The sequence below is a fragment of the Doryrhamphus excisus genome, linkage group LG10 (genome assembly GCF_037039965.1).
Source record: "Doryrhamphus excisus strain RoL-2023G ecotype Guam linkage group LG10, RoL_Dexc_Guam_v1.1, whole genome shotgun sequence".
Lineage (NCBI taxonomy): Eukaryota > Metazoa > Chordata > Actinopteri > Syngnathiformes > Syngnathidae > Doryrhamphus > Doryrhamphus excisus.
In genome coordinates, this window is record NC_136366.1 from 13,299,213 (window position 1) to 13,324,228 (window position 25,016).

General features: G+C 41.0%; 3 protein-coding genes and 1 long non-coding RNA gene across 6 annotated transcripts in view; 2 read left to right on the plus strand and 2 right to left on the minus strand.

Annotated features, from left to right (window-relative positions):
* kcnn2 (potassium calcium-activated channel subfamily N member 2) overlaps window positions 1-769 on the minus strand; it is a 33,134-nt gene extending 32,365 nt beyond the window's left edge. For both annotated transcript variants that reach the window (XM_058058597.2, XM_058058575.2), the window contains exon 1: window positions 631-769. The gene's annotated coding sequence lies outside the window, so the exon portion shown is untranslated. The remainder of the gene's footprint in view (window positions 1-630) is intronic.
* On the plus strand, window positions 647-8,764 carry slc2a11l (solute carrier family 2 member 11, like). Its single transcript, XM_058051810.2, has 13 exons — window positions 647-690; window positions 1,803-1,902; window positions 1,971-2,069; window positions 2,141-2,301; window positions 2,378-2,502; window positions 4,071-4,200; window positions 5,739-5,887; window positions 5,960-6,147; window positions 6,291-6,401; window positions 7,520-7,621; window positions 7,714-7,789; window positions 8,305-8,432; window positions 8,527-8,764. The coding sequence occupies exons 2-13, from the start codon at window positions 1,879-1,881 to the stop codon at window positions 8,725-8,727; spliced, it is 1,494 nt and encodes a 497-aa protein (XP_057907793.2). The 5' UTR covers window positions 647-690; window positions 1,803-1,878; the 3' UTR covers window positions 8,728-8,764.
* On the minus strand, window positions 3,787-23,090 carry LOC131108021 (uncharacterized). 2 transcript variants are annotated; one of them, XR_013629275.1, is made up of 4 exons: window positions 22,715-23,090; window positions 7,688-7,799; window positions 7,474-7,615; window positions 3,787-4,186 (listed from the first exon to the last, which is right to left on the minus strand). It is a non-coding gene; the product is annotated as an uncharacterized LOC131108021 (long non-coding RNA). The 2 variants fall into 2 exon arrangements; XR_013629274.1 differs by having other exon boundaries at window positions 3,791-4,186; window positions 7,710-7,799.
* On the plus strand, window positions 10,334-23,148 carry nt5c2l1 (5'-nucleotidase, cytosolic II, like 1). Its single transcript, XM_078794166.1, is given in 17 exon segments — window positions 10,334-10,479; window positions 13,617-13,690; window positions 13,763-13,880; window positions 14,790-14,885; window positions 14,968-15,059; window positions 15,930-15,987; window positions 16,065-16,158; window positions 16,225-16,278; window positions 16,345-16,428; window positions 16,515-16,739; window positions 16,812-16,878; window positions 16,954-17,124; window positions 17,202-17,253; window positions 21,530-21,590; window positions 22,562-22,738; window positions 22,818-22,894; window positions 22,964-23,148. Coding segments are annotated over 17 exon segments (1,584 nt in total). The 5' UTR covers window positions 10,334-10,420; the 3' UTR covers window positions 22,989-23,148.
* The last annotated feature ends 1,868 nt before the right edge of the window (window positions 23,149-25,016 follow it).

Consider the following 25,016-nt stretch of genomic DNA (forward strand, 5'->3'; position numbering starts at 1 on the left):
GGGGAATGCAGGCAGCTTGTTTCATGCATCCTATTTTTGAAAAAAAAGTCACTTGCTTGGTCATGCCAACACTTGCTACAATGCATTCACGTTGTAATAATTACAAAGAGCTACACAAGCGTGTTGTGTTCACTTTAATCTGCTGCTAAAAGTGCATGCTCTGCAGAGCCAGGATGAGCATCATTATGCTCCAAACGGCCTTTACTGGTGTATGGGGAGCATTTAGGAGAACACATCATATTGTATGTGGGAGGCTGACATAAAAAAAAAATTCAAACAGTTTCAGAATTCTTGCATGTTACAGCATAATGGAGTCCAAATTATTTACTTATCTTGCTTGTCTTTGTGTGCACTGCTACTCAGGACATTCCTTACTTTTAGAAGGCTAAAGATATTTTTATTCACCACTCAAAAGGCACAAGTGGAACAGCAGCATTCATGTGTCTTATTGACAATTAAGTTCAGACATAAGCAGAAGTAACAACATTTCCTCACGGACTGTATTTTACTGTTTTTTCTGTTGAAAGAACGGTTAAAAAATGCTTTTTGGCTCTGGAAAGTCTTCCATGTGGCTCGTCGGCCATCTGAACTAAATTGAGCCAGCAAAGTGCTCCAGGGTAGTTTACTCACCGAGGAGAAAAGTCGATCCTGGGGTTTAATTAAACAAAAGGAAGGCTGTAGATCTCCAAGGTAGACAATGCACACATTCTCCTCCTGTCGTTCATTAATTCATTTATGAAACTAAATATTTAAGAACAAGAAAGAAAATTTAGTGTTTTTATATGTGGAAGAACATTGTGGCACCAACTGGCCTGTGTTGAGGCCTGTTTTGTTAGCCACTTAGCTTATAGCCAAGTATTAGTCACCCCAGACATTCCCCACAAGGACCAAATGGACTTTTTATACGCTTCAGCGTGGTTGTTGTCGTGTGAACTAGCTATACTAACTATACTCACGAACGTTGTCTGAATTGACAGAAACATAAAATAGAAGGTTCAGATTACGTTTAGTACGTGAAAAAGTGTCATTATCCATGCGCGCGCAGACTAAGAAGTTCATTTAATGGCAATGTCTTACCTGCACATACAAGTGAAGACCAGTGAGTGGCGCTGATTCCCGGAAGTCATTGTGAATTTGACCAACATAGCTGAGAAGGGACACGGAGGTCCCATCTGACACCCATCCATTTTTATGTATTCGCACCAAAGTTCTATTCTATTTCAATGAAAGTATTTTTTAGTCAAATAACATTTTTATTTTTGCAATATTAGAACTTTTTACTGGTATCACACATTACCACATCATATCATTAAAATATTCCAACTTTTTCTGTATGTTTATGATTTACATAATTAAGTCACACCCATGGCAAACTATCAACTATGCACAGGGTTGAGAAAAGACACAGAAAAAACAGGCACAGAAAAAAAGTCACCCTTGATGCAAAGTTAATTTAATGAGCATACTTAAGCTGATGCTAAGACAAGAGACACGTTCTTAAAACTTGGCCCTTTATCGAGTTGCTGCAAGGACTCGGATTTATGCAGGAAACCGTCCTCGCTTTCTAAATGCTATAAAGTTTGCTCGCTGGGAGTGATATTGCAAGATCTGTTTGTAGCTTTGATGAAGCCATTACAATACGATTGTGTGTTACATGGTTAATTTCTATGCTTATTTGTTTAGAAGTTGATCCAGAAAGGCGTTTTGGTGCAGCCCATCCAGTGTATTTCACCGTAATTTTAATGATGTCATTGTACAAACAAATTGACATGCTAGGCACTCTCCAAAAAATCTTGATTCAGACTACGAGGGTGTGCCAGTTTTGCGAGTTATTCATTCATTAGGGTTCCCTTTTGTGACTCAAGCGAGGATCCAGCTATGTCACAGCACCTAACACTCCTGGTAGGTCATTTTTCTAGTTTTTATTTTACATGAATTGCATTTTATGTTATGTTATGCTTGTATTGCAGCTACAGTGCCCTCTTGTAATTGCCGCCATCTTTATATTGGGCATTGGCGGGACATTTCAGTATGGATTTGCCATATCTATGGTGACATCCCCATCTGCTGTAAGTTTATTGAATTGTTTCCACACAAGGAAGTGTGTGGTGGTGGTGATGCCTTCATGTGTTAATTGCAGTACATCAAGGAGCTAGTGAACCAAACAGGCATAGAGAGATATGATGTCTACATGAAGCAGTGGGAGGTCTCTCTCATCTGGTCCTTCATTGTGTCCATTTTTTCCATCGGAGGGTTGGTGGGTTCCCTCCTGGCACCTCCGATCTTCACAAGATTTGGAAGGTGAGTGATATAGACACAAAAAGTCAGGGTTCTTTGAGATGATGCCAAGTATTAACACAGGTCTATGTTTGTTTAGAAGAAAGTGTCTTCTGCTCAACAATTTTGTGTCTATAATGGGAGCCGTGCTAATGGTTTGGAGCCGAAAAGCTGTGTCCTTTGAGATGATCATGGTGGGGAGGTTTCTTTATGGCGTCAATTCAGGTGAGACTAGCAGGAAATGGCCGTAACGTAAGGTACACTTGAAGAAAGTATGAAAAATTGAGCGTGTTATTATTTTTCAACTCCAGGCTGTAAAAACGGTTTAGTGGATTTAAGCATATCAGCTAGTGTATTTGTATTTGTCGAAGGAGGGAGGGTGTGTGGCCTAAGATCAACACCCTACAGGTACATCGAAAACATTTGAATATCATGACAATTTTCAACCTCAGACCACCTTTGATCCAGATATAATAGTAATAACAAAATAGCTCGTAAGAATCTAATTTAAGAGCTTATTAAACATGTATGAGCTAGTTTTGTTGTCATCATATTTGTCCAAATAAAGGCACCTTTAGTAGTACCAGGCATTAAAATGAACAAGAAACTGAAGAAACAAGGGTGGTCTAATCATTTTTCCCCCATGATTAATAATACATAACACATACAGGGACAGTGTCTCGTCAATAGGATGGAATGGTGGATGAATGTCAAGATGGCTGTAAATTAGTCAGCCTTTTTATCTGAAATAGACACAGGACACTTTGTCTTTCAGGAAGATGCTTAAAATGAACAGTTCATCACTTCCTAGTTCTTCTACGGACGTATTAACCCAGCATGCAGAATACTGGATATCACATCTTCATGTGTCTTCTGAATGCCTTATAGTTGTATTTTTGTTCATTTTTATGCTTAAAAAATGACATAAAAAATGCTTAACTTTTCATCATCACTTTTCTCCCGACTACACTTCACTGCATTTTGTAGCTTGACTGTTCCCATGAAAACTTTAGCAATGTTTTGAGTTAATTAGCCAATTAGGGTGGGGCACCATGACTTTCCAGTATTTTTACCACAATATTGTACTTTTTCTGAGAGACTAAATGTTTGGTTTTCATAATAATGACACCACATTTGTAATGAAGCTTTATCCATTCAGTCAAACCTCACTTTTGGCACAATATTGCATGATACAAACTACAAACGGGATGTTTGTGGCTGACTCTCTCACTACGTTTACATGCAATCAATATTCCGATCAAGGTCAATATTCCGAAGCATTTGGAATAACCTGTTTCCATGCCTGGGTACACAGGGTTATTCCTATACACGTGGTAATTGTGAACAATCGGGATATCCTGATCAAAACAGTGTCACATGGAGAACGTCAATGAAAACTCACAGCTAGGAGACCAGGGTTCAATTCCACCCTCGGCCATCTCTGTGTGGAGTTTGCATGTTCTCCCCGTGCATGCGTGGGATTTCTGCGGGTACTCCGGTTTCCTCCCACATTCCAAAAACATGCTAGGTTAATTGGCGACTCCAAATTGTCCATAGGTATGAATGTGAGTGTGAATGGTTGTTTGTCTATATGTGCCCTGTGATTGGCTGGCCACCAGTCCAGGGTGTACCCCACCTCTCGCCCAAAGACGGCTGGGATAGGCTCCAGCACCCCCTCATGAGGAAAAGCGGTAGAAAATTAATGAATGAAGGTTTTCACTTAAATTTTTTTTCACTTTCACAATACATTTACGTAGCCAACTACGTCCCCCACCCCAATGTGTGACATGCAGGAGTTGGTCTCTCGGCTCAAACCGTGTACCTCGTTGAATGTGCACCGAAGATGCTCCGAGAAGTGGTTGGCGTCACCATCGCCACCTTCGTTGCTGCAGGAAAGGTCACTGGTCAGCTGTTGGGGATCAGGTAGGAAAAGCAGAAGTAAAATGTGCCCTTACTATGCAAAAAACATTCACCAAACATGAGACAAATCTATCATCTCAACTGGTTGGGCCACCCTTAGCAGCAACAACTGCAATCAAGTGTTTGAATCACTTCCAGCGCTTTGGAGGAATTTTGGTTCACTCATCTTTACAGAATTGCTGTCATTCAACCACATTGGAGGTTTTTTCAGCAGGAAGGGCCTTATAAGGTCATGCCACAGCATCTCAATAGGATTCAGGTCAGGACTTTGACTAAGGCCACTCCAAAGTCTTTATTTAGTTTTCTCTTAAGTCATTCAGAGGTGGACTTGCTGGTGTGTTTTGGATCATTGTCCTGCTGCAGAACCCAAGTTCTTGATGAACAAATGGCCTGGATATTCTCCTTCAGGATTTTTTGTTGTACACCAGAATTCATGGTTCCATTTATCTCGAAACCTTCAGCAAAACAGCCTCAGGCCATCACACTACCACCACCATATTTTACTGTTTGCATGATGTTCTTATTCTGAAATGTGGCATGACTTCAACTTTTGTCTCGTCAGACCACAGAGTCTTGGGGATCGTCAGGATGTTTTCTGGCAAAATTCAGATGAGCCTTAATGTTCTTTTATTTTGGTGGTTTTGGTCTTAGAACTCTGTCATGCAGGCCATTTTTGCCCTGTGTCTTTCTTAAAGTGGAGTCATGAACACTGACTTTACCAAGTGAGGCCTGCTGTTCTTTGGTTGTTGTGGGGTCTTTTGTGACCTCTTATGCACTCTTGGGGTCATTTAGGTTGGTTGACCACTCTTGGGAAGGTTCACCACTGTTCCATGTTTTTGCCTATTGTGGATAAAGGCTCTCACTGTGGTTTGCTGGAGTTCAAAAGCTTTAAAAAATGGCTTTATAACCTTTTTTCCAATTATTATGTTCCAACAAGTGAGGCTTTTTCACGCAGGGCCATGTAGGTTTGGTTTGGTTTGGTTTCTCCCATGTTAGTATTAGTTCCCGTATTAGTTCAATGCTTAGTTATTATTATTTTAACTGTACATGTCCTGTATTCTTTTGCTTCATTGTACTTTGTATTGATTTTATGGATTGAGTGTCTGTTAGGGTTAAGCCCAAAACATTATCATCAACTGTGAAAGAAGACACAAAGACGTGAGATATACTTGCAAGGAGAGTGTTCAGAGACTGCTCAGTAACATTCATCCGACCCACTCTGAAACAGTCTCTGCTCTCCTTCCTTTTATTTAGAGTTTAGGCGTGCCCTATTACATAGGTCTCAACCGTCTAAGGGAGGGGGAACAGTTCAAAGGTTGAGACTGGTTTTAACATCATAGATAGTTGGTTCAAGGAGACATCCTGTTATTGAGTGTCTAAAGGAATGTGATGAGTTAATCAAGCGTGTGATCTATGTGCATGTAATAGTAACTTGGATAATATGAAGCAAGCTAGTTTATTGAATGTGATTACATGATATATACAGCTTTATTCCAACAGTGTCTTTTGAGTTGTTCTGATTATTATCACTGTCCCCACAGAGAGTTACTCGGCACTAAGGACAGATGGCCGTGGCTGCTGAGTTTCAATGCCATTATGGCGCTTTTTCAACTCCTCACACTCCCCTTCCTGCCTGAGTCGCCTAAGTTCCTACTACTAGATCGAGGAGACCAGGAGGCCTGTGAGAAAGGTGTGACAGCATGTTTTTTTTCCACATGTATGTTATACAGTACCACGAGTCATTACATCGTTGTCCACTTAGCTCTGAGGAGGCTGTGGGGGAATAAGGACCACAGCACAGAGATGGAGGAGATGCTGGAGGAGAAAGCAGCCCTCCAGAACATCAAAGCCCACTCAGTGATGGATCTTTTTCGGGATAAAACTGTCCGCTGGCAGCTGATAACCATCATGGTTTGCTTTGGCTTGCTACAGCTTTGTGGCATCAATGCAGTAAGTGATAAAAAAAAATATTTAGGTAGGCGTTTTTGTCATTTATAGGTTAATGTCGATCCATTCAGGGAGTCATGACGTGCCTTTCACACAGGGAAATATGACCTAAACAAACATACGTATATAATATTGCTTCACTGCAGGTGTACTTCTACTCCTATGAGGTGTTCCGAGCAGCAGGACTCCATGAGAAACAGTTGCCGTATGCCGTTTTGGGAACCGGGCTGTCTGAAACGGCTGGCTCCCTAGCATGTGTACGTGCTGTTTATGTTATACAGTAAAGTCTCGTTATATCGATATTGTCGGGAGTCGGAAAAAATATCGATATAACCGGACTGTCGATATATCCGATCCTGCGCCGAACTGCATTAAAAGTGGGCAATAATGCACCCGACATTGTTCTATAGTATAGAACAATGTCTATAGTATAGAACAATGTATAGAACAATGTCGAGCAGCTTAAATCAATCTTTGCTTAAGGATTTCAATACCAAAAAAGAACACGGCGAACGGCTGCTTCCAGTCAACTTTATTTTTCACACTTCCACCACCAGAGCACAGCACACACACCGATTCCCGCACTTCCTGGTTCACAGGTCATGCTCAACCCGCCCCACATAGCTGGCCAAACACATGCCTGCAACAGAAGAACCAACTGCGTTCGTGGTTTCTCTCGTGTGTATAGAATCTATACACACGAGAGAAACCACGAACGCCAGCATGTACATATGAAAAACAGTGATTATTGCAAGCGATAAAAAGATATCTGAATACAACACAATAAATACATGTATTTGTACGCTTGTGTCTTCGTTGGAATAGGTGTGTATGCTATGTCAGTTGGTTCTTCTGTTGCAGGCATGTGTTTGGCCAGCTATGTGGGGCAGGTTGAGCATGACCTGTGAACCAGGAAGTGCGGGAATCGGTGTGTGTGCTGCGCTCTGGTGGTGGAAGTGTGAAAAATAAAGTTGACTGGAAGCAGCCGTTCGCCGTGTTCTTTTTTGGTATTGAAATCCTTAAGCAAAGATTGATTTAAGCTGCTTTTGTATCGATATAAGCAGACCAAATTGGCTGGCGGGAGATGAAAAGGGCATCGTAGTAACCGGATTATCATAATAACCGTGTATCGTACTAACAGAACTAATTATATCATAAAAGACTAGAAATTTGCCGGGAAATGAAAATAGTATCGTAATAAGCAGTAATTCGTTATAACTGATATCGATATAACAAGACTTTACTGTATTTATTTCATGTGCTCCCGGCCTCTCGGCAACGCAAATTAGGACCCATAAACTTCTTGTAAAAGTGTAATTATAGCCCCACCTTGTGGTACCTTCATACTCTGCTTTGCTCCATGTTGATGCTGCAGTTTGTGATAGTCGGGAGTGTCGGTAAGAAAGTCCTCTTCAGCAGAGGATGCATGACCATGGCTGCTATACTGCTCTTCCTCACCATCTCTCTTTATCTGCAGGTGAGCCACGCCCAAAATTGGATGTGTGCATACTTGGGAGATCAAATCAAAAACAAAAACTGACACCTTTGACGTTTATGTGTCTCACCCAGCCTCACGTGACGTGGATGTCGTACTGCAGCATGGTCCTCCTTTTCCTCTACATTTTCATATTTTCCATTGGACCAGGTGGGTTTATCTTGGAAGAAAAAAAAAACAAGTTAAAATGTTGGCCATGTTTGTGGAGCATGTTGTTGCAGGACTCAATACATTTGGAGTGGAATGTCGCTTGTGCTTTTTATCATATGATGTTTGCATTTTTTGTGGCGTGTTTTGCAGAATGACATGCAGAATTTTGAGGTGCAATGTCGGCCATGTTTGCGGAGTATTTTGCAGCAACTTTTGACATTTTCGGTGCGGAATGTCAGCTGTGTTTATGGAGCGTACTACACCGGTATTTTCCTTTTTGTTTGTGGAATCTGGAATCTGTAGCAGGATTCAACTTATTTACAGTGGAATGTCGGTCATATTTGTGGAGTATATTGCAGCAGGACTCCACATAATGTCAGCCATGTTTATGGCGTGTACGGCAGCACATAATGTGCAGGCTTCTCTCCACACTTTTTTTTTTTTATGGGCAATGTTTGCCATATTTGTGGCGTGTGCTGGTCTAATCATTTTTTCCTTGTGTTTTTCACCCTCAGGAGGAACAACCGTTCCTCTTCCAGGTCTAATTTTCACCCAGGCTTTTAAATCGGCTGCATACTCCGTTGCCTGCTCTGTCAACTGGATCAGCATGTTCATAGTGGGGATGATCTTCCCTATTCTAGTGGTGAGCAATTATTATTATTATTATTACATGAAAACATTTGCGATTGATAATAAACCTCACAATCTCACCCGCAATGCAAACGCTTCCGTTGCAGGAGCATCTGAATTCCTTCTGTTTTCTCATATTCCTGATCAACTGCCTCGCTGGTGGCCTGTACATGCAATTCAACGTTCCAGAGACCAACAATAAGACACCTCTGGAAATCACAGCAGACTTCCAGAGGATGCACAGCAAGCCTGGAAGGTCACAGGGGAAACCTCTTGATGTCACCAAAACATATGAGACCAAATTTTAACTTTACTTGACAAGATATACCAAGGAAAAAGTGTTTGTTTTTACTTATTTGAAGAAAAATAGCACCTTTTTTTATATGTTTGCATATATATGTGTGTATATAATGTGTGTATCTAATTATTTGAGTCTGTAGCCTGACTGTGTGGAATCTGAGTGTAACATTTCAATACAGTGTCTCTCTACATGTTAATTAAATTACTGTACTTCAAGGCAGGTAGGGGGGGTCAACCAGCGGACCATTGTTTGATTAGGTTATCTCCTCGATGCTGCCCCCCCCCCCCCCCCCCCCCCCCAGTAAAGTACCAGTAGGGGTTCCTGAAAAGACATGTTGACACCTAAGTACTCATCTCCCAAGGCCCACCATCACCAGTGGTGATTGGCTTCCTTTATTATGTAATTCATTTGCATGCGATGAAGTGTAAGGTATCAATGCATAAAAAGACGTCTGCAGCCGGACATCTGCAGACCGCCATGCACGCTATATGTTGTCTGGCCCCACAACACTTGTTTTTGGCTCAAATTGCTTGCATTTTCCGGCTTATTCAGTGAAGGTGGAAGTAAACTTAAATGTTGAATTATCTTTTCATTCATCATTCATATGTATATGAATTTTTCTATTGTTTGCTGTGTGAAAAATGATTACAAATTTTTTTCGTGTTAACATATTTGGCTTCCTGGAACAGAATAATTGGATTTACATTATTTCTTATGGGGAACATTTATTTGGTTAGAGTACGTTTTGGGTTGAGTTGAACCTGGTTAGAGTCTAAATCAGGGGTCTCAAACTCCGCGAGTTTAGTTAATTTATTGTGTGGCGATATGGGGCAATAACTATAAAAGTCATCTTCACTTGCTAAATCTACTGCATGAAAGATTGGTTCGGATAATCAAACACTTAAGCATAGCAGTACTTATAAGACACCACTAGAGGTCAGTATCGCTCTGCTAAAACCTTCCTGTTCCCTCTTTATTATGCGCCTTCTGAGGCTTCGTTATTACTTTATTATATACAGCAATGAACTTGTCGTGACATTGGTATGAATGTTTCTATAATAAATGTAATGATAGTTCGCCTATTCAGTTTCTAAAGATTATTTATGGTAATCATTTATGGTGGAATAAACTAATTCACTTTACATTCATTCCTAATTGACAACAACCATATATAAAAGTTCTCTTTTTTACAATAGGTCTACCACTTCATTTAGCTTAAACGGTAGCAAAATATTAGCAACAGCTCTCAGTGTAATGCATTTTTTTTTGGTATTTTTGCTACTTGATCTTATAATCTGCAAAGGACCCCTGTGCTGCACATTAGAGATCCCGGAATTAATACCTATCTGACCTGAGTGTTTTAATATTTAAAGATTGTTTGTTTTTGTCAAGTCCCATGAGGAAACTCCTACATGGTCGGGGTGCAAACCCCCCCACCCCCCCACCCCAGTTGTGGTGTGTGCACACCTCTGATAATACAATCTGCGTGATAATCTGCAAGAGTGCTTGCCTCTCACCCGCTACAGTGAGGCAATAAGAAGCTCGACACGTCATACAAATTCTGCACCTCAATAGTAAACAAACCATGGAGGAGTTTCCACATTGGGCCATTTGCATCACTTCTTTGTGACCCCCCCCACCAGTTTAAAGTTGAGTGAATCTTACAATATCTCATTTGGATTTCAGCAACGTTGGACGCCATGGACACAGAAGAACGTTTGTATGATGACTGCAAGGTGACCAGAAGCTTTGAACAGAAGTGAGTTAATAAACATTTAATCATTAATTTAATCATTCTTACCGGTTAGAGCAGGGGTCTCAAACACGCGGCCCGCGGGCCAAATGTGGCCCGCAGGACACTAGTTTGTGGCCCCCGCCTTGAAATGAAAGTTTAATGTTAGTGCAGCCCACACAAGTTTGATATGGATGCTGTATGGTATCATGTACCCAGAAAAAATTATTACGTTTGATTAATGTTCATGTTAAAGCTTAAATAACTGTTAATAGTTATCCTCCCTATCCGTGTGGAAGTGGTAAGTTTTTGGCTATTTAAGTTTAAAGGAAATAACTTGAAGGCTACCGTTTAGGTCGCTAGCTCTCTAGTTTGCGAGTTAGCATGTGTCTCAAAGACCTTGCAGTTGCGCAATATGTTGTAAATAAAAAAAAGTATAAATGTGACTATAGTCGTGTTTTGTCATGCCTACAGGGCTCTAATAATGCTTTGTTAATTTTAATCTGAAAAAAATCATTTGTTTACCCACCAACTATATGTGGTTTCTTAAGTTTTTATTATTTGCCGTTTTATTATTATTATTATATTTATTTATTACTGATTGATTGATTTTCTTTATTCTTGATTTGTTTATTTATTTTTCATCTTATTTTGTGTAGAAAAATAAAAATTAAGATATTTGAGAACAGTGGAATGTTTTATTTGAGCTTTTCTTGTAGAAAATCGGAACCAAAGCACTGAAAAAGTTTGTATATTTTTCTGTTTTTAAAAAATGCGTTTTTTTTGGGGGGGGAACCTGATACGGCGCAGCCTTGCCCAGACCCTAGCTCCAGTGGCCCCCAGGTAAATTGAGTTTGAGACCCTGGGTTAGAGTTATTTTGCTACCAGGCTGCTGAGGGTTGAAACCATGACGATCAAACACATTGTGGACTATAATTTGGCAGCTGAGATACTGAAGATAAAATGTACAGTCCCCACCCGGGTCTCCCTTCTGCTACTGCTGCAGGCAACGTAATTATGTCACACAGCTCCAAAATGCCAACTGCAGTTAGAGAAAAGGGAACATTAAACCAATAATGATGCGTAACTTTGCAAACGCAGCAAACTAGCTGATTGGAACAAGATCTTGCTTAATTTTATACTGAAAGCTACGCAGTGCTAGTGATGGAAAAAGATTTTTTTTTTCCCCACTTTCTGGAATAAATAAGATATAGAGCTTGCTGAAACTGTGCCAACAGGACATTCCCATGCAGTATAAGAAATGGGCTGTGTGAGGTGCCCCCCAAAGGGGCCATACACAGGGGATGCCTGTGGTATATGACAAATTTGTAGACCTAAATAGCATCACAGAAATGATCTTGGGTCACCAGAATGGGGTTCCCCACGCTGCCAATTTGGCTGTAACAGTGGCACAATTGTAAATCCCTGGTGTGACCCCAAAGGGGGCTGTACACAGGGGACGCCATTACTGTACAACAGGTTTGTGAGCCATAAATAGCATTAAAAAACATTTTATGGACTTTCTAGACCTCAGGTCAAGGAGAAACAAATGAAAACCAAATCACATTAGTTGCCACCCAAACAAAGGCCTGTGGAGTGACCCCAAAGGGGACTGTGTACAGGGAATGGCCCTTTTGTGGTGCCCTTTTGCTGGAAAACTGTCCAGTTATGGGCTAAAAAGACAAATCCTATTGACACTACTCAGTGGATCCCTAAACTGCATATTTTCCATATTAACCATATTTCTAGAATATGTTGCAGGGCTTAGGGCAGGGGTGGACAAACTCTTTGACTCGGGGGGCCGTGTTGATTTAACAAAATTGACGGGGGCCGCGTTGATTTAACAAAATTGACAGGGGGCAGACTATATATTTTACAAGTATAATTCGTAACATAACAATAACAGTGAACCTGGAATTATTGTATCTGTAAAAGTGTCAAACACTTAAGCATAGCAGTACTTATAAGACACCACTAGAGGTCAGTACTGCTCTGCTAAAACCTTCCTGTTTCCTCTTTATTATGCGCCTTCTGAGGCTTCGTTATTACTTTATTATATACAGCAATGACCTTGTCGTGACATTGGTATGAGGTAAGTTATGTTAGTTAAGGTAATAATTTAAGGTGGAACAAACTAATTCACTTTACATTCATCCCTAATTGACAACAACCATATACAAAAGTTCTCTTTTTACCGCTTCATTTAGCTTAAACGGTAGCAAAATATTAGCAACAGCTCTCAGTGTAATGCATATTTTTTTGGTGTTTGATCTTATAATCTGCAAATGACCCCTGTGCTGCACATTAGAGATCCCAGAATTAATACCTATCTGACAGTATCTAATGAAGTGGCCTGAGTGTTTTAATATTTAAAGATTGTAATTTTTAAGGTGGAACTAATTCACTTTACATTCATTCCTAATTGACAACCACCATATACAAAAGTTCTCTTTTTACAATAGGTCTACCACTTCATTTAGCTTAAACCAGGGGTCTCAAACACACGGCCCGCGGGCCAAATGTGGCCCGCAGGACACTAGTTTGAGGCCCCCGCCTTGATATGAAAGTTTAATGTTACTGCGGCCCGCGCAAGTTTGATATGGATGCTGTATGGTATCATGTACCCAGAAAAAATTATTACGTTTGATTAATGTTCATGTTAAAGGTTAAATAACTGTTAATCGTTAACCTCCCTATCCGTGTGGAAGTGGTAGGTTTTTGGCTATTTAAGTTTAAAGGAAATAACTTGAAGGCTACCGTTTAGGTCGCTAGCTCTCTAGTTTGCAAGTTAGCATGTGTCTCAAGACCCTGCAGTTGCGCAATATGTAAATAAAAAAAGTATAAATGTGACAAAAACAAAACAAAAAAAAGGTTGGCTCAAGCCATGATGCCAGGTTCTATGTTAAGTTTCAATGAAATACTTACGGGCCGTATTTAAACACTTGGCGGACCAGAGGTGGCCCCGGGCCATAGTTTGCCCATCCCTGGTTTAGGGTGTTGCTTGAAAATTGTTCCAAGATCACCAGAAAAAGAAGAATCACAAGGACCCCAAAAGGGGGACCCACCCATCAGTAGTGCTAGCACACATCAATTAGCTTACTTTGTGTAAGACTCCCTACAAAAACCAACAAATGACAACTCGTTGTTCTTGTACTTTGTGACAGGATTTTTGTCAACAGAAGCCTGACACTGGAAAACATCAAATGTTATGGTTTTGACATGGACTACACGCTCGCCAGTAAGTATATCAGCACGGCCCCCAGAGGGGGGTCACCTTCAGACCTCATGCTGTGTGTTTTTCTCTTTGCAGTGTACATCTCTCCTGACTATGAGAGTCTGGGCTTTGAGCTTTTAAGGGACAGAATGGTGTCTGTCGGCTACCCTCATGAGATTCTCCGCTACAAGTACGACCCGAGCTTCCCCACAAGGTTGGTTGTTCACTACAATTCAACCGAGGCCTCGTGTCCCCGATGATGCAAAAGTGGCTTTTTAGAGATGTTCTAACAGTAATATGTGTCCCTAGAGCCTGTCTATGAGCAAGGAAAAACCTCCTGTACATGATACCGCCCACTGTATCATGGAGGACAAGTTTGTTTAAAAAAAGAAAAAAAAAAGCAATCTTCGCTACACATCTTAAAATAAAGCCGCCAACTGTCCGTCAGTCAGCTACAGACAAGGTGTAAGTCTGATCTTTTTGTTTTTCTTCAGTGAATAAGCTAACCTGCCATGATGTTGCTAATGTCTGTGTCATCCTTTCCATATAGTATTTAAGTATCACATGACACAGACACATGCTAACTCGCAAACTAGAGAGCTAGCGACCTAAACGGTAGCCTTCAAGTTATTTCCTTTAAACTTAAATAGCCAAAAACTTACCACTTCCACACGGATAGGGAGGATAACTATTAACAGTTATTTAACCTTTAACATGAACATTAATCAAACGTAATAATTTTTTCTGGGTACATGATACCATACAGCATCCATATCAAACTTGCACGGGCCGCACTAACATTAAACTTTCATATCAAGGCGGGGGCCTCAAACTGGTGTCCTGCGGGCCACATTTGGCCCGCGGGCCGCGTGTTTGAGACCCCTGCTATAGACACACAACAACACGCTACCTCTGATAATGAATTACAATTGTTGAAAAATACTGGACTACAGGACCTTAAGTCAGCAACAGGCTGCTTTTAGTCTGTTCCTCCATCCCTTCTGCTTTGTGGTCCGGTCTCGCATGACAACTAGGAGACTTCCATAATCAGGAAGAATGAGTGTACTGTCAAAATCCCTCCAAGACCGAAACAGACATTAAATCTTGTGACCTTTTCCGCCAGGGGTTTAGTGATTGACACCACATACGGGAATCTCCTGAAGGTGGATTCAAACGGGAATATTCTTGTGTGCAGTCACGGCTTCTGCTTCCTCAAAAGGTAAATGGAGCTCTCAGGGTTGTAAAAACACCAATAAATCTAACGTTTTGATGGCTTCTCTTGATGTTTTTGTGAACTTTAGTGAGGAGATCCACAGCTATTACCCCAACAGGTTCATTCAGAGGGATGACACAGATCGTTTCTACAATCTCAACACCCTCTTCAACCTGTCAGGTTTGCACACTTACACTTTAAGGCATGATTCCTGCAGGAATTACAGTGTAACGGTATCAAATCAACTTTATTTGTAAAGCACTTTTCCTGCAAAGACATGCAACACAAAGTGCTTTACAGAATTAAAAACAATTACCACAATTAAAAAGAAAAACAATTACACCCTCCATACTAGACACACACACACACAATCACACACAGTAGGGAGACACTGAGGATCAAGGAAACGCCACCTTTGGGGCCGTCCACACTGGGAGGAGCCGCAGGCCGTGCCATCAAGGGACCAGCACCCCGCCCCCCCCGACTCCGACAAACGGGCGGACCCCCACATCAAAGGGAGGAACCCCCAGCCGGCCGGGTCGAAGAGACCCAAGGATGGCACCCCCTCAGCAGACCCGACACAGCCCCCAGTGTGGAGGACCCACCTGAGGAAATACTGGAGTTAAAAGCTAAAGACTAAGAGCATAAAATAGGACTAAAAATATATATATTCATTCATTCATTCATTTTCTGCCGCTTTTTCCTCACGAGGGTCGTGGGGGAGCTGGAGCCTATCCCAGTTGTCTTTGGGCGAGAGGCGGGGTACACCCTGGACTGGTCGCCAGCCAATCACAGGACACATATAGACAAACAACCATTCACACTCACATTCATACCTATGGACAATTTGAAGTTGCCAATTAACCTAGCATGTTTTTGGAATGTGGGAGGAAACCGCAGTACCCGGAGAAAACCCACGCATGCACGGGGAGAACATGCAAACTCCACACAGAGATGGCCGAGGGTGGATAAAAAAAAGTTTAAAATATGAATTAAAAGTCTGATTAAAAAGGTGTGTCATTAAAGGTATGCTGTTTCCTGTTTTTACAGAGACGTATCTCTATTCTTGCCTGGTGGACTTCTTCAATGAATGTACCAGATACAGGAAGTAAACAAATACACACACCTGCGTGTTACTAACATGCTCAATTTGTTTTTCCAAATCTAAAATAACACATCCTTTAGTGTGCTAAAAGGTTATCGTCACGGCGACCTGTTCATGTCGTACAGAAGCATGTTTCAAGATGTCCGAGATGCCATGGACTTTATCCACGACACAGTAAGCTTGCACGTCTTTTTTTTTTTTTCTGTTGTTTTTATTTGACATTTGTGCTTTTACATGCAGGGTGTCCTCAAGGAACAGACCATCAAGAATCTTGATAAATACGTCATCAAAGATGTGAGTAGTCAAATAAAATGACAATAAAACAAAAATACTCAAAATAAAAATAATGCTTTCTTGCAGCCAGATATTATTGTTCTTTTGACTCGAATCAAAAAAGTCGCCAAGGTCTTTCTGGCCACCAACAGCGACTACACCTACACCGAGGTAAGCCTGAAGCTCTTAACAATATTTAACACGGTTTACAAAGACCACGTTCAAAACTACTCAACGCTCTGTCCTGCTTCATCAAGGCCATTATGAAGTACCTGCTAGAAAGTGGCACAAAGGTAAGACAGTAATATATAATACCTGGCTGGTCCACCAAATCAAGGACTAACATCTTATCATTTTTTTTGGTCCTAATGCAGTCAGGAGGTATCAAAAAACCATGGCGCTCCTTCTTTGACCTCATCGTGGTGGACACGAGGAAGCCGCTGTTCTTTGGCGAGGGGACGGTGCTGAGACAGGTGGACACGGTAGGTCGCTATTTCTGTTCGTCGTCCATCAGAGTTGGGCTGTTTCACTCCTCGAAAATATTTACGACGCAGGACACAGGAAAACTTCTCATTGGGACGTACACCGGCGCCCTCCAGCATGGAACCGTGTATTCTGGAGGTAAGGCCATCCTTGGGGATCATGTTCAGAACTTATCTTTGATCGTTTTTTTTGTTTTTTTTTAAATGTCCACAGGTTCGTCAGACATCGTGTGCGACCTGCTGGGCGTGAGAGGCAAGGACATCCTCTACGTTGGTGATCACATCTTTGGAGACATCCTCAAGTCCAAGAAACGTCAAGGCTGGAAGACCTTCCTGGTGGTGCCCGAGCTCACCAAGGAGTTGAAAGTGTGGGAAGAGAAGAAGAGTATGTCGCTCACGGATAAAATCTTATGAGGGAATTTAATATTCATTATTATTATTATTATTATTATTATTTTATAGATTTATTTGAGGAGCTGAAAAATCTTGATGTCTTCCTGGCTGAGATATACAAGTGAGTATAGTATTTCATTTTAGCATAATATAAAATTGTAAAATTCTACATTATATATTTTAATGACATTTCTCAATGAGGAATTTATAGGGGAGTAGCAGGTGGCCAAAAAGTGCTCTAGTTTTCGAGATACCCCTACCGGAGGTATAACAAGTCGTACTTGGTATCAAAATGTTCGTTAGAACCTCTACTTTTCAGAACTGGTGTTGTACTTTGAAAAAGTTGTGTATAACATAGTCAATTAACCCCTTTATTGCCGAAACACGCAAAAAAACGACACTTCCTCATACCTTCAATTTATTCAACCCAGGCACTATAAAACTTTGTTTGATGCCACTACAATGCTATTTCTTTATTAACAGAGGTCTGTGGATATCATCTGGACATCAGTGGTGGTGTAAAAATCCCAAGGGGGGTAGTCTGGGGCCCCAAAATGGGGATTTTAGCCCCTTTTTCTACTTTTTCTTCAGGAAAACACCCCTTGTGAGCCCAATTTCAACTCAGATAAGGAGTGTTTGGTATCAAAATGTTCGTTGGAACCTCTTCTTTTCAGAACTGGTGTTGTACTTTGAGAAAAATTTGTGTAACATGGTCAATTAACCCCTTTATTTCAGAAACACATTAAAAACGAAACTTCCGTACACCTTCAATTTCTTCGACCCAGTCACTATAAAACTTTGTTTGCTCTCGATAAAGTGCTTTATTTCTTTTTAGCAAATGTCTGAAGAAACAATCTGTACACCAGTGGTGCAGTAAAAATCCCAGGGGGCTAGTCTTGGGCCCCCAAAACTTTTATCTTAGCCCCTTTTTTCTACTTTTTTTCGGGAAAAAGATCCTGTTGCAAACACCAGTGAATTTGTAACTGTACTCGGACTCTGAAGGTCACTTCAAAACTCGTTTACCTGTTTGAAACAGCTTAGCAGTATTTTCTTTACCAGTAAAAAAGTGCCTGCTACCAAATATTGACCAATGAGACCAATGCTAGTTTTCATCGCTTCTGCCATCCCCATCCCCATCCCCATTATCTTGCTCAACACGGACAGTATTCGGGCAGTCACTGCATTTGCATGCTTCGATGCACGGAAGTCCAACCTGGAGACATGGACATTTCGCTCCATCAATACAGCTTGAATCTTGACAGTACAGATGAGTGAGGTTCCTCAGATCACTGGGAGCCGATTCCTTCAAAGTTCGAATGCACACAAGGTTTTCTCCACTCTTGGTCCAGCCATATGCACAGGGGTCCCCAACTTCAGGTTTTGCTATGTGGCTGCTGCACCATACCATGGTCTGATATTTTGCCCGGAGTGCGTGCTGTTGAAAAGCATCCTCTGTAGGAGGGAGTGACACCACTGGCTTGTCGGTTGTTGATGAGTGGATGAGACGCAATTCATCCAAAGTTTTGCAATGTCTGTCCTTACGACCTTTGTAAATGAGGATACCGAATTTTCTTGCAGAATCCATTCCCACCTCTGGTCCAGGACTGTTGAATTCAGAAAGGCCTTTCAACTCATCTTGATGCTTTTGAAGCGCATTGAATGCAGTTCGTTTCCCTATTTTGAAAAATCCGCTAGTAGTGTCACATCCTGAAAGGGCGTGCATTGCTGGCAAAATGGAGCAGAGTAATGGCCCTACTTCTTCAGCAATCTTAGTCACTGGAATGAATCTCTCTTTTGTGGTGAATTTTCCGGCATGACCTGCGTGCATGTAGACCTCCCGACTCAACATTCCTCCACTCTGATAATGCAACAGCAACACAAGGACATCAGTGTCATCGCATCTGACGATGGTCCGTGGAAAGGAAGCTGAGTGTGTTGCATGTAACACAATTCTTGTGTCGGCTTCAGCTTGTGTCGAAGCCAGGTTCTCCATCGTACAAGGTCCTTCAGCAGATATTTGTTTCACTGTCTCTGGGTTCGGGTAACCCCCCGCAATCACCAGTGTTTTGTCTGGTGCAATCATGTCAGGTGCTCTCGCCTCTATATATTGACTAAGAAAATATATCAGTTCTGCTTTATTCTTTCCGGACTTGAGAAACTGTTTGTAGTTAGGAACTTTCCTATTCCCAATTACCTTGTGGGAAGCTCTATGTTCATGACTGTCCCCACGTCGTTGTCTTTCTCCTCCCTTGATGTTCAAGCTTGCATCTACATCATAACGGTCAAAGACCACCGTTTCGACTTCAATATGCAAGTCTGGATTTTTCAATAGTCTGGTCAGTCTTTTCAAGATGATCTGTCCCAAATCATCGAATGTCTGGAAGTGTGTTTCATTCACACTTTGTACAAGACTCATTCCATCAATTATGTATGCAGTTCGTGTGTAGGCTTCTGATTTCAGAACTGTTTCCTTCTGGCAACGTTCTTCAAGCTTGCTAGCAAGGTACAACACCAGTTCTGAAAAGAAGAGGTTCCAACGAACATTTTGATACCAAACACTCCTTATCTGAGTTGAAATTGGGCTCACAAGGGGTGTTTTCCTGAAGAAAAAGTAGAAAAAGGGGCTAAAATCCCCATTTTGGGGCCCCAGACTACCCCCCTTGGGATTTTTACACCACCACTGATGTCCAGATGATATCCACAGACCTCTACTAATAAAGAAATAGTCTTGTAGTGGTATCAAACAAAGTTTTATAGTGACTGGGTCGAAGAAATTGAAGGTGTACGGAAGTTTCGTTTTTAATGTGTTTCTGAAATAAAGGGGTTAATTGACCATGTTACACAAATTTTTCTCAAAGTACAACACCAGTTCTGAAAAGAAGAGGTTCCAACGAACATTTTGATACCAAACACTCCTTATCTGAGTTGAAATTGGGCTCACAAGGGGTGTTTTCCTGAAGAAAAAGTAGAAAAAGGGGCTAAAATCCCCATTTTGGGGCCCCAGACTACCCCCCTTGGGATTTTTACACCACCACTGATGTCCAGATGATATCCACAGACCTCTGTTAATAAAGAAATAGCATTGTAGTGGCATCAAACAAAGTTTTATAGTGCCTGGGTTGAATAAATTGAAGGTATGAGGAAGTGTCGTTTTTTTGCGTGTTTCGGCAATAAAGGGGTTAATTGACTATGTTATACACAACTTTTTCAAAGTACAACACCAGTTCTGAAAAGTAGAGGTTCTAACGAACATTTTGATACCAAGTACGACTTGTTATACCTCCGGTAGGGGTTCAGTGGATTTTTGGTACTGCTGCTACTGCACTATTAGGTGTTTATGAATATATAGAGCAGGGGTCTCAAACTCAATTTACTTGGGGGCCACTGGAGCTCGGGTCTGGGTGACACTGGGCCGCATCAGGTTTTCCAAAAAAAAAAAAAAAATGCATTTATTAAAAACAAAAAAAAATTTAAAAACTTTGCTTTGGTTCCAATTTTCTACAAGAAAAGCTCTGATAAAACATTCCACTTTTTATTTTTATACACAAAATAAGATGAAAAATAAATAAACGAATCAAGAATAAAGAAAATCAATCAATCAGTAATAAATAAATAAATATAATAATAATAATAATAATAATAAAACAGCAAATAATAAAAACTAAAACCACATATAGTTGGTGGGTAGACAAATTATTTTTTTCAGATTAAAATGAACAAAGCATTATTAGAGCCCTGTAGACATGACAAAACACGACTATAGTCACATTTATACTCTTTTTATTTACAACATATTGCACAACTGCAGGGTCTTGAGACACATGCTAACTCGCAAACTAGACAGCGAGCGACCTAAACGTTAGCCTTCAAGTTATTTCCTTTAAACTTAAATAGCCAAAAACTTACCACTTCCACACGGATAGGGAGGATAACTATTAACAGTTATTTAACCTTTAACATGAACATTAATCAAACGTAATAATTTTTTCTGGGTACATGATACCATACAGCATCCATATCAAACTTGCGCGGGCCGCACTAACATTAAACTTTCATATCAAGACGGGGGCCTCAAACTACGGCCGCGTGTTTGAGACCCCTGGCCTAAGACAAATTCCTTGGAATGTCTGTAGCATGCCCACAAGGGGGCAGTACACGAGATGCTTCTTCCGTCTTCCACAGATGGCTGCATATTGAAAATCAAAAGGAAGTAAGGGCCGCTTTGATATTTCAAAGTATTTTTTAATTTAGTTCGTATCTTTAATGCTTCTATATTACCATTTTTGCTGGGTTTTTTGGTTTGATTTTATTTCAATGTGCTGTGGAGCTCTGCCCTATTGTATTACATGACCTTTGCTGCCATGCTATAGCATTAACTTATTCATTGTTGCATGCAGGCACCTGGACAGTAGCAGTAGGGGCGCTCCTGATATCCCCACCATCCACTCCAGAATAAAGGTAATATATGAGAAATGGACTACATTGATGGACGTCGTTGTTGTTGTTCCACAACCTAACCTCTACGATGAGTTGTGCGGACGTTAATTAAGGAGTTCTTAGGGAATTGTGGTTAAAAATCAATACATACTTTGATACACTTTAACACCCAGACCTGCACCAAAATTATCTGGAAATCAGCTCAGTTGTTAATTAAGATAATGTATGCATACATAATCTCCTTCCTGAAAGTAGTAACATACCCACTATCATTGCTGGCCAATGAAAAGCTACAAAACACACAAGTACTGCATTGTTTTCAGATGAAAACAAAATATGGATATAGGTGTATTACGCGCTAACGATGGATCTGCGCGATCAATCGATAGCGCTGCGCCCGAGATGGATCCATCGTTAGCGCACAAATCGACTTCTGCGCTCACAATGGATATAACTGCCTTGCGCTGAAGACAGATGCTTTGACACTGCGCTGACGGCGGACGACGCTTTGATTTGTCAACAAAAGGAACGTTGAAATAAAAGTATCTCATAAATACATGAGTAACACAACAAAGATGACTTCTATTTATCAGATGAAAATGGGAACACTCACCAGTTATGGACATACATGTTCACTGTCGATTATTTTTTTAATTGCATGTTTTACCCCAAAAACGAGATAAAATCCTAACAATGCTACATGCTGTCAATTGGAAAGTATTTCATTTTGAGTTTTTTTTCCAAATGACCACAGCAATGTCATGTTATTGTGATGGATCTAATTGGGAATGTTTTGACAAGCTAGCTGTTGTGTACTGTGGTTGACCAGATGCTAACAGTCAGGATGGACATGTCTTACGGCCAGATGGGAAGTCTGGTCGTAAGACATTTTGAGTTTTTTTTCCAAACGACCACAGCAATGACATGTTATTGTGATGGGTCTAATTGGGAGTGTTTTAACAAGCCAGCTATTGTGCATTGTGGTTGACCAGATGCTAACAGTCAGGATGGACATGTCTTACGGCCAGATGGGAAGTCTGGTGCGTAGCGGCTCCAGACAGACGCTGTTTGCTAGCCAGCTGATGCGCTACGCCGACCTCTACTCGTCCACCTGCCTCAACCTGCTAAAGTACCCCTCCAACTACCTCTTCGTGGCTCCTCCGGTGCTGGTCCGTCCTCCTCTTGCTTGTCTTGTGGTGTAAAATCCCCGCCGTTGTCTTCTCCAAACATCTCCAACTATGTCCTCAGATGCCTCACGAGGCGTCGGCGCTCAATTCTGTGGACTTTCCTCCGAAGAAGATCACCAACTGTGAGCAGACGCTAAGGTAGCATCTTCTCTTCAGGCGGTTCTGTGTCGTAAAATATTACCTTTGAACATTTTGTCTCGCTTGCAGCATTGACGACAAACTTCCAGCATGAGAAAAACAAATGAAGATGTCTCTATTGCATGCACGAGGATTGTTTGTTTGTTTGTGGCAGCCATGATGGGACTGTTGCCTGCAAAATGAACCTTTAGTTCCCCCTGCTGGATGGGAGTTGCTATGAACCCTTGACTCAATAAATATGAAGTCCAATGGAAACCACGTCCTAATTGTATGTGTATTATTACTATTTTTATTTATTAGTGTAATTTAAATGAAAAGAACTAATACATGTTTTTTATTGGAAATAATTCAGCGACTTTAACAGTACATCAATGAACTCCTGTGGACGTGTAGCTTTAGTCTGTAGTGTCTTTATTTTGACTTACCATAACATAAATATGTTTTTAAATAAATAATCCCAGAAAATGCATCTAGTAAATAAAACCAATATTCATGTGATAAAATTGAAAAGAGCATGAGAATATAGTTTTTTTAAATTACATATTCCAATTTGGGCGGCACGGCGGTCTAGCGGTTAGTGCGCAGACCTCACAGCTAGGAGACCAGGGTTCAATTCCACCCTCTGCCATCTCTGAGTGGAGTTTGCATGTTCTCCCCGTGCATGCGTGGGTTTTCTCCGGTTTCCTCCCACATTCCAAAAACATGCTAGGTTAATTGGCGACTCCAAATTGTCCATAGGTATGAATGTGAGTGTGAATGGTTGTTTGTCTATATGTGCCCTGTGATTGGCTGGCCACCAGTCCAGGGTGTACCCCGCCTCTCGCCCAAAGACAGCTGGGATAGGCTCCAGCACCCCCTCGTGAGGAAAAGCGGTAGAAAATGAATGAATATTCCAATTTGTGTTAAATAGCACAAAAAGAATTTCACAATAATAGAGGCAAAAAACAAACAACAAAACTATCTACCTAGGCCCTTACAGCACTCATTATCATAAATAAAGTGAATGTACAGCTAATCCATGTAACTTTACCTTATGCATTTTCATTAATATACAATAATTTGTGAAAATGTGTTTTGAAGATGGCTTCTATAGGAGGGCATCTGAAACTCTGTGTGTCCAACTTCCCTTCCCTGCCGTTTGACACCCCTGCACAACCTGAAGCTCAATTGTTCCATTGAAAGAAAGCACCACCAACATCTCAGGTGGAATCTCCTTGTCATGTCAGTAATGTTGGAAGCCTTAAAGCCATCAATGTTACAAGTTTGGTGTTCTTGTACAAATTCCGAATGGGCACTTGTTTGTTCTACAGCCCTCAGGAGAAGTTTCAAATGACTGTCCTCAGCAGCAATGGCTTTGCTGATGTATCTCAACAATGCGACCACGCTCAAATAATAACATCTCAAGAAACGTCTCACTGGAGTGGAGACTGGTGTATTGTTGTAGTTCATCGCTTGTCCACTGGGTGGCAGTAAATCACCACTACAACAAACCTACCGATTGATCAGGCTCTATCGAGCTCGCTTTCTCACATGCACTCACGCACACACACACGCACGTACACAGTAATCACGTCATCTATAGCTGTCTTTACAGGAAGTAATGACAGTACAGGTACAAAACGGCATTGACTTAATGTAAACAAAAGTGCTCTAATATTGCCCTTTAATAATATTTACATTTTATTCAGGGCTCTGTGGATGATCAGATAAATAATTTGATACATTCAACACCATCAAATACATTTAAAGATTTATTTCCACACATAAAAAACACCAAAATGTGTATTTTTAGTTAACTTGAATGATTAAAAAAACAGTAGAAATATAGTTTAGAAATGCCTCTCTTAATAAATCAACAGTGTTGATTGTGAAGAAATATAGGGCAACCGTTTCAAAATAAAGGAATGTGGTGTAAATGATATCCTAAATAGACAATATACTGGATAAAAATGGGAGTATTATCGCCACTAGTGTTATGCTGATAGACAATAAGGGCGTTGCAGGGTGGAGAAGTAGACGCTCATTGCTCACTTGGCAGCACAACTTCACCGGACAGGTTCAGGAACTGGTTCAGCTCTGATATTGCCGTCATATTCCCTGGAAGTAAGTCACTCTATGTACT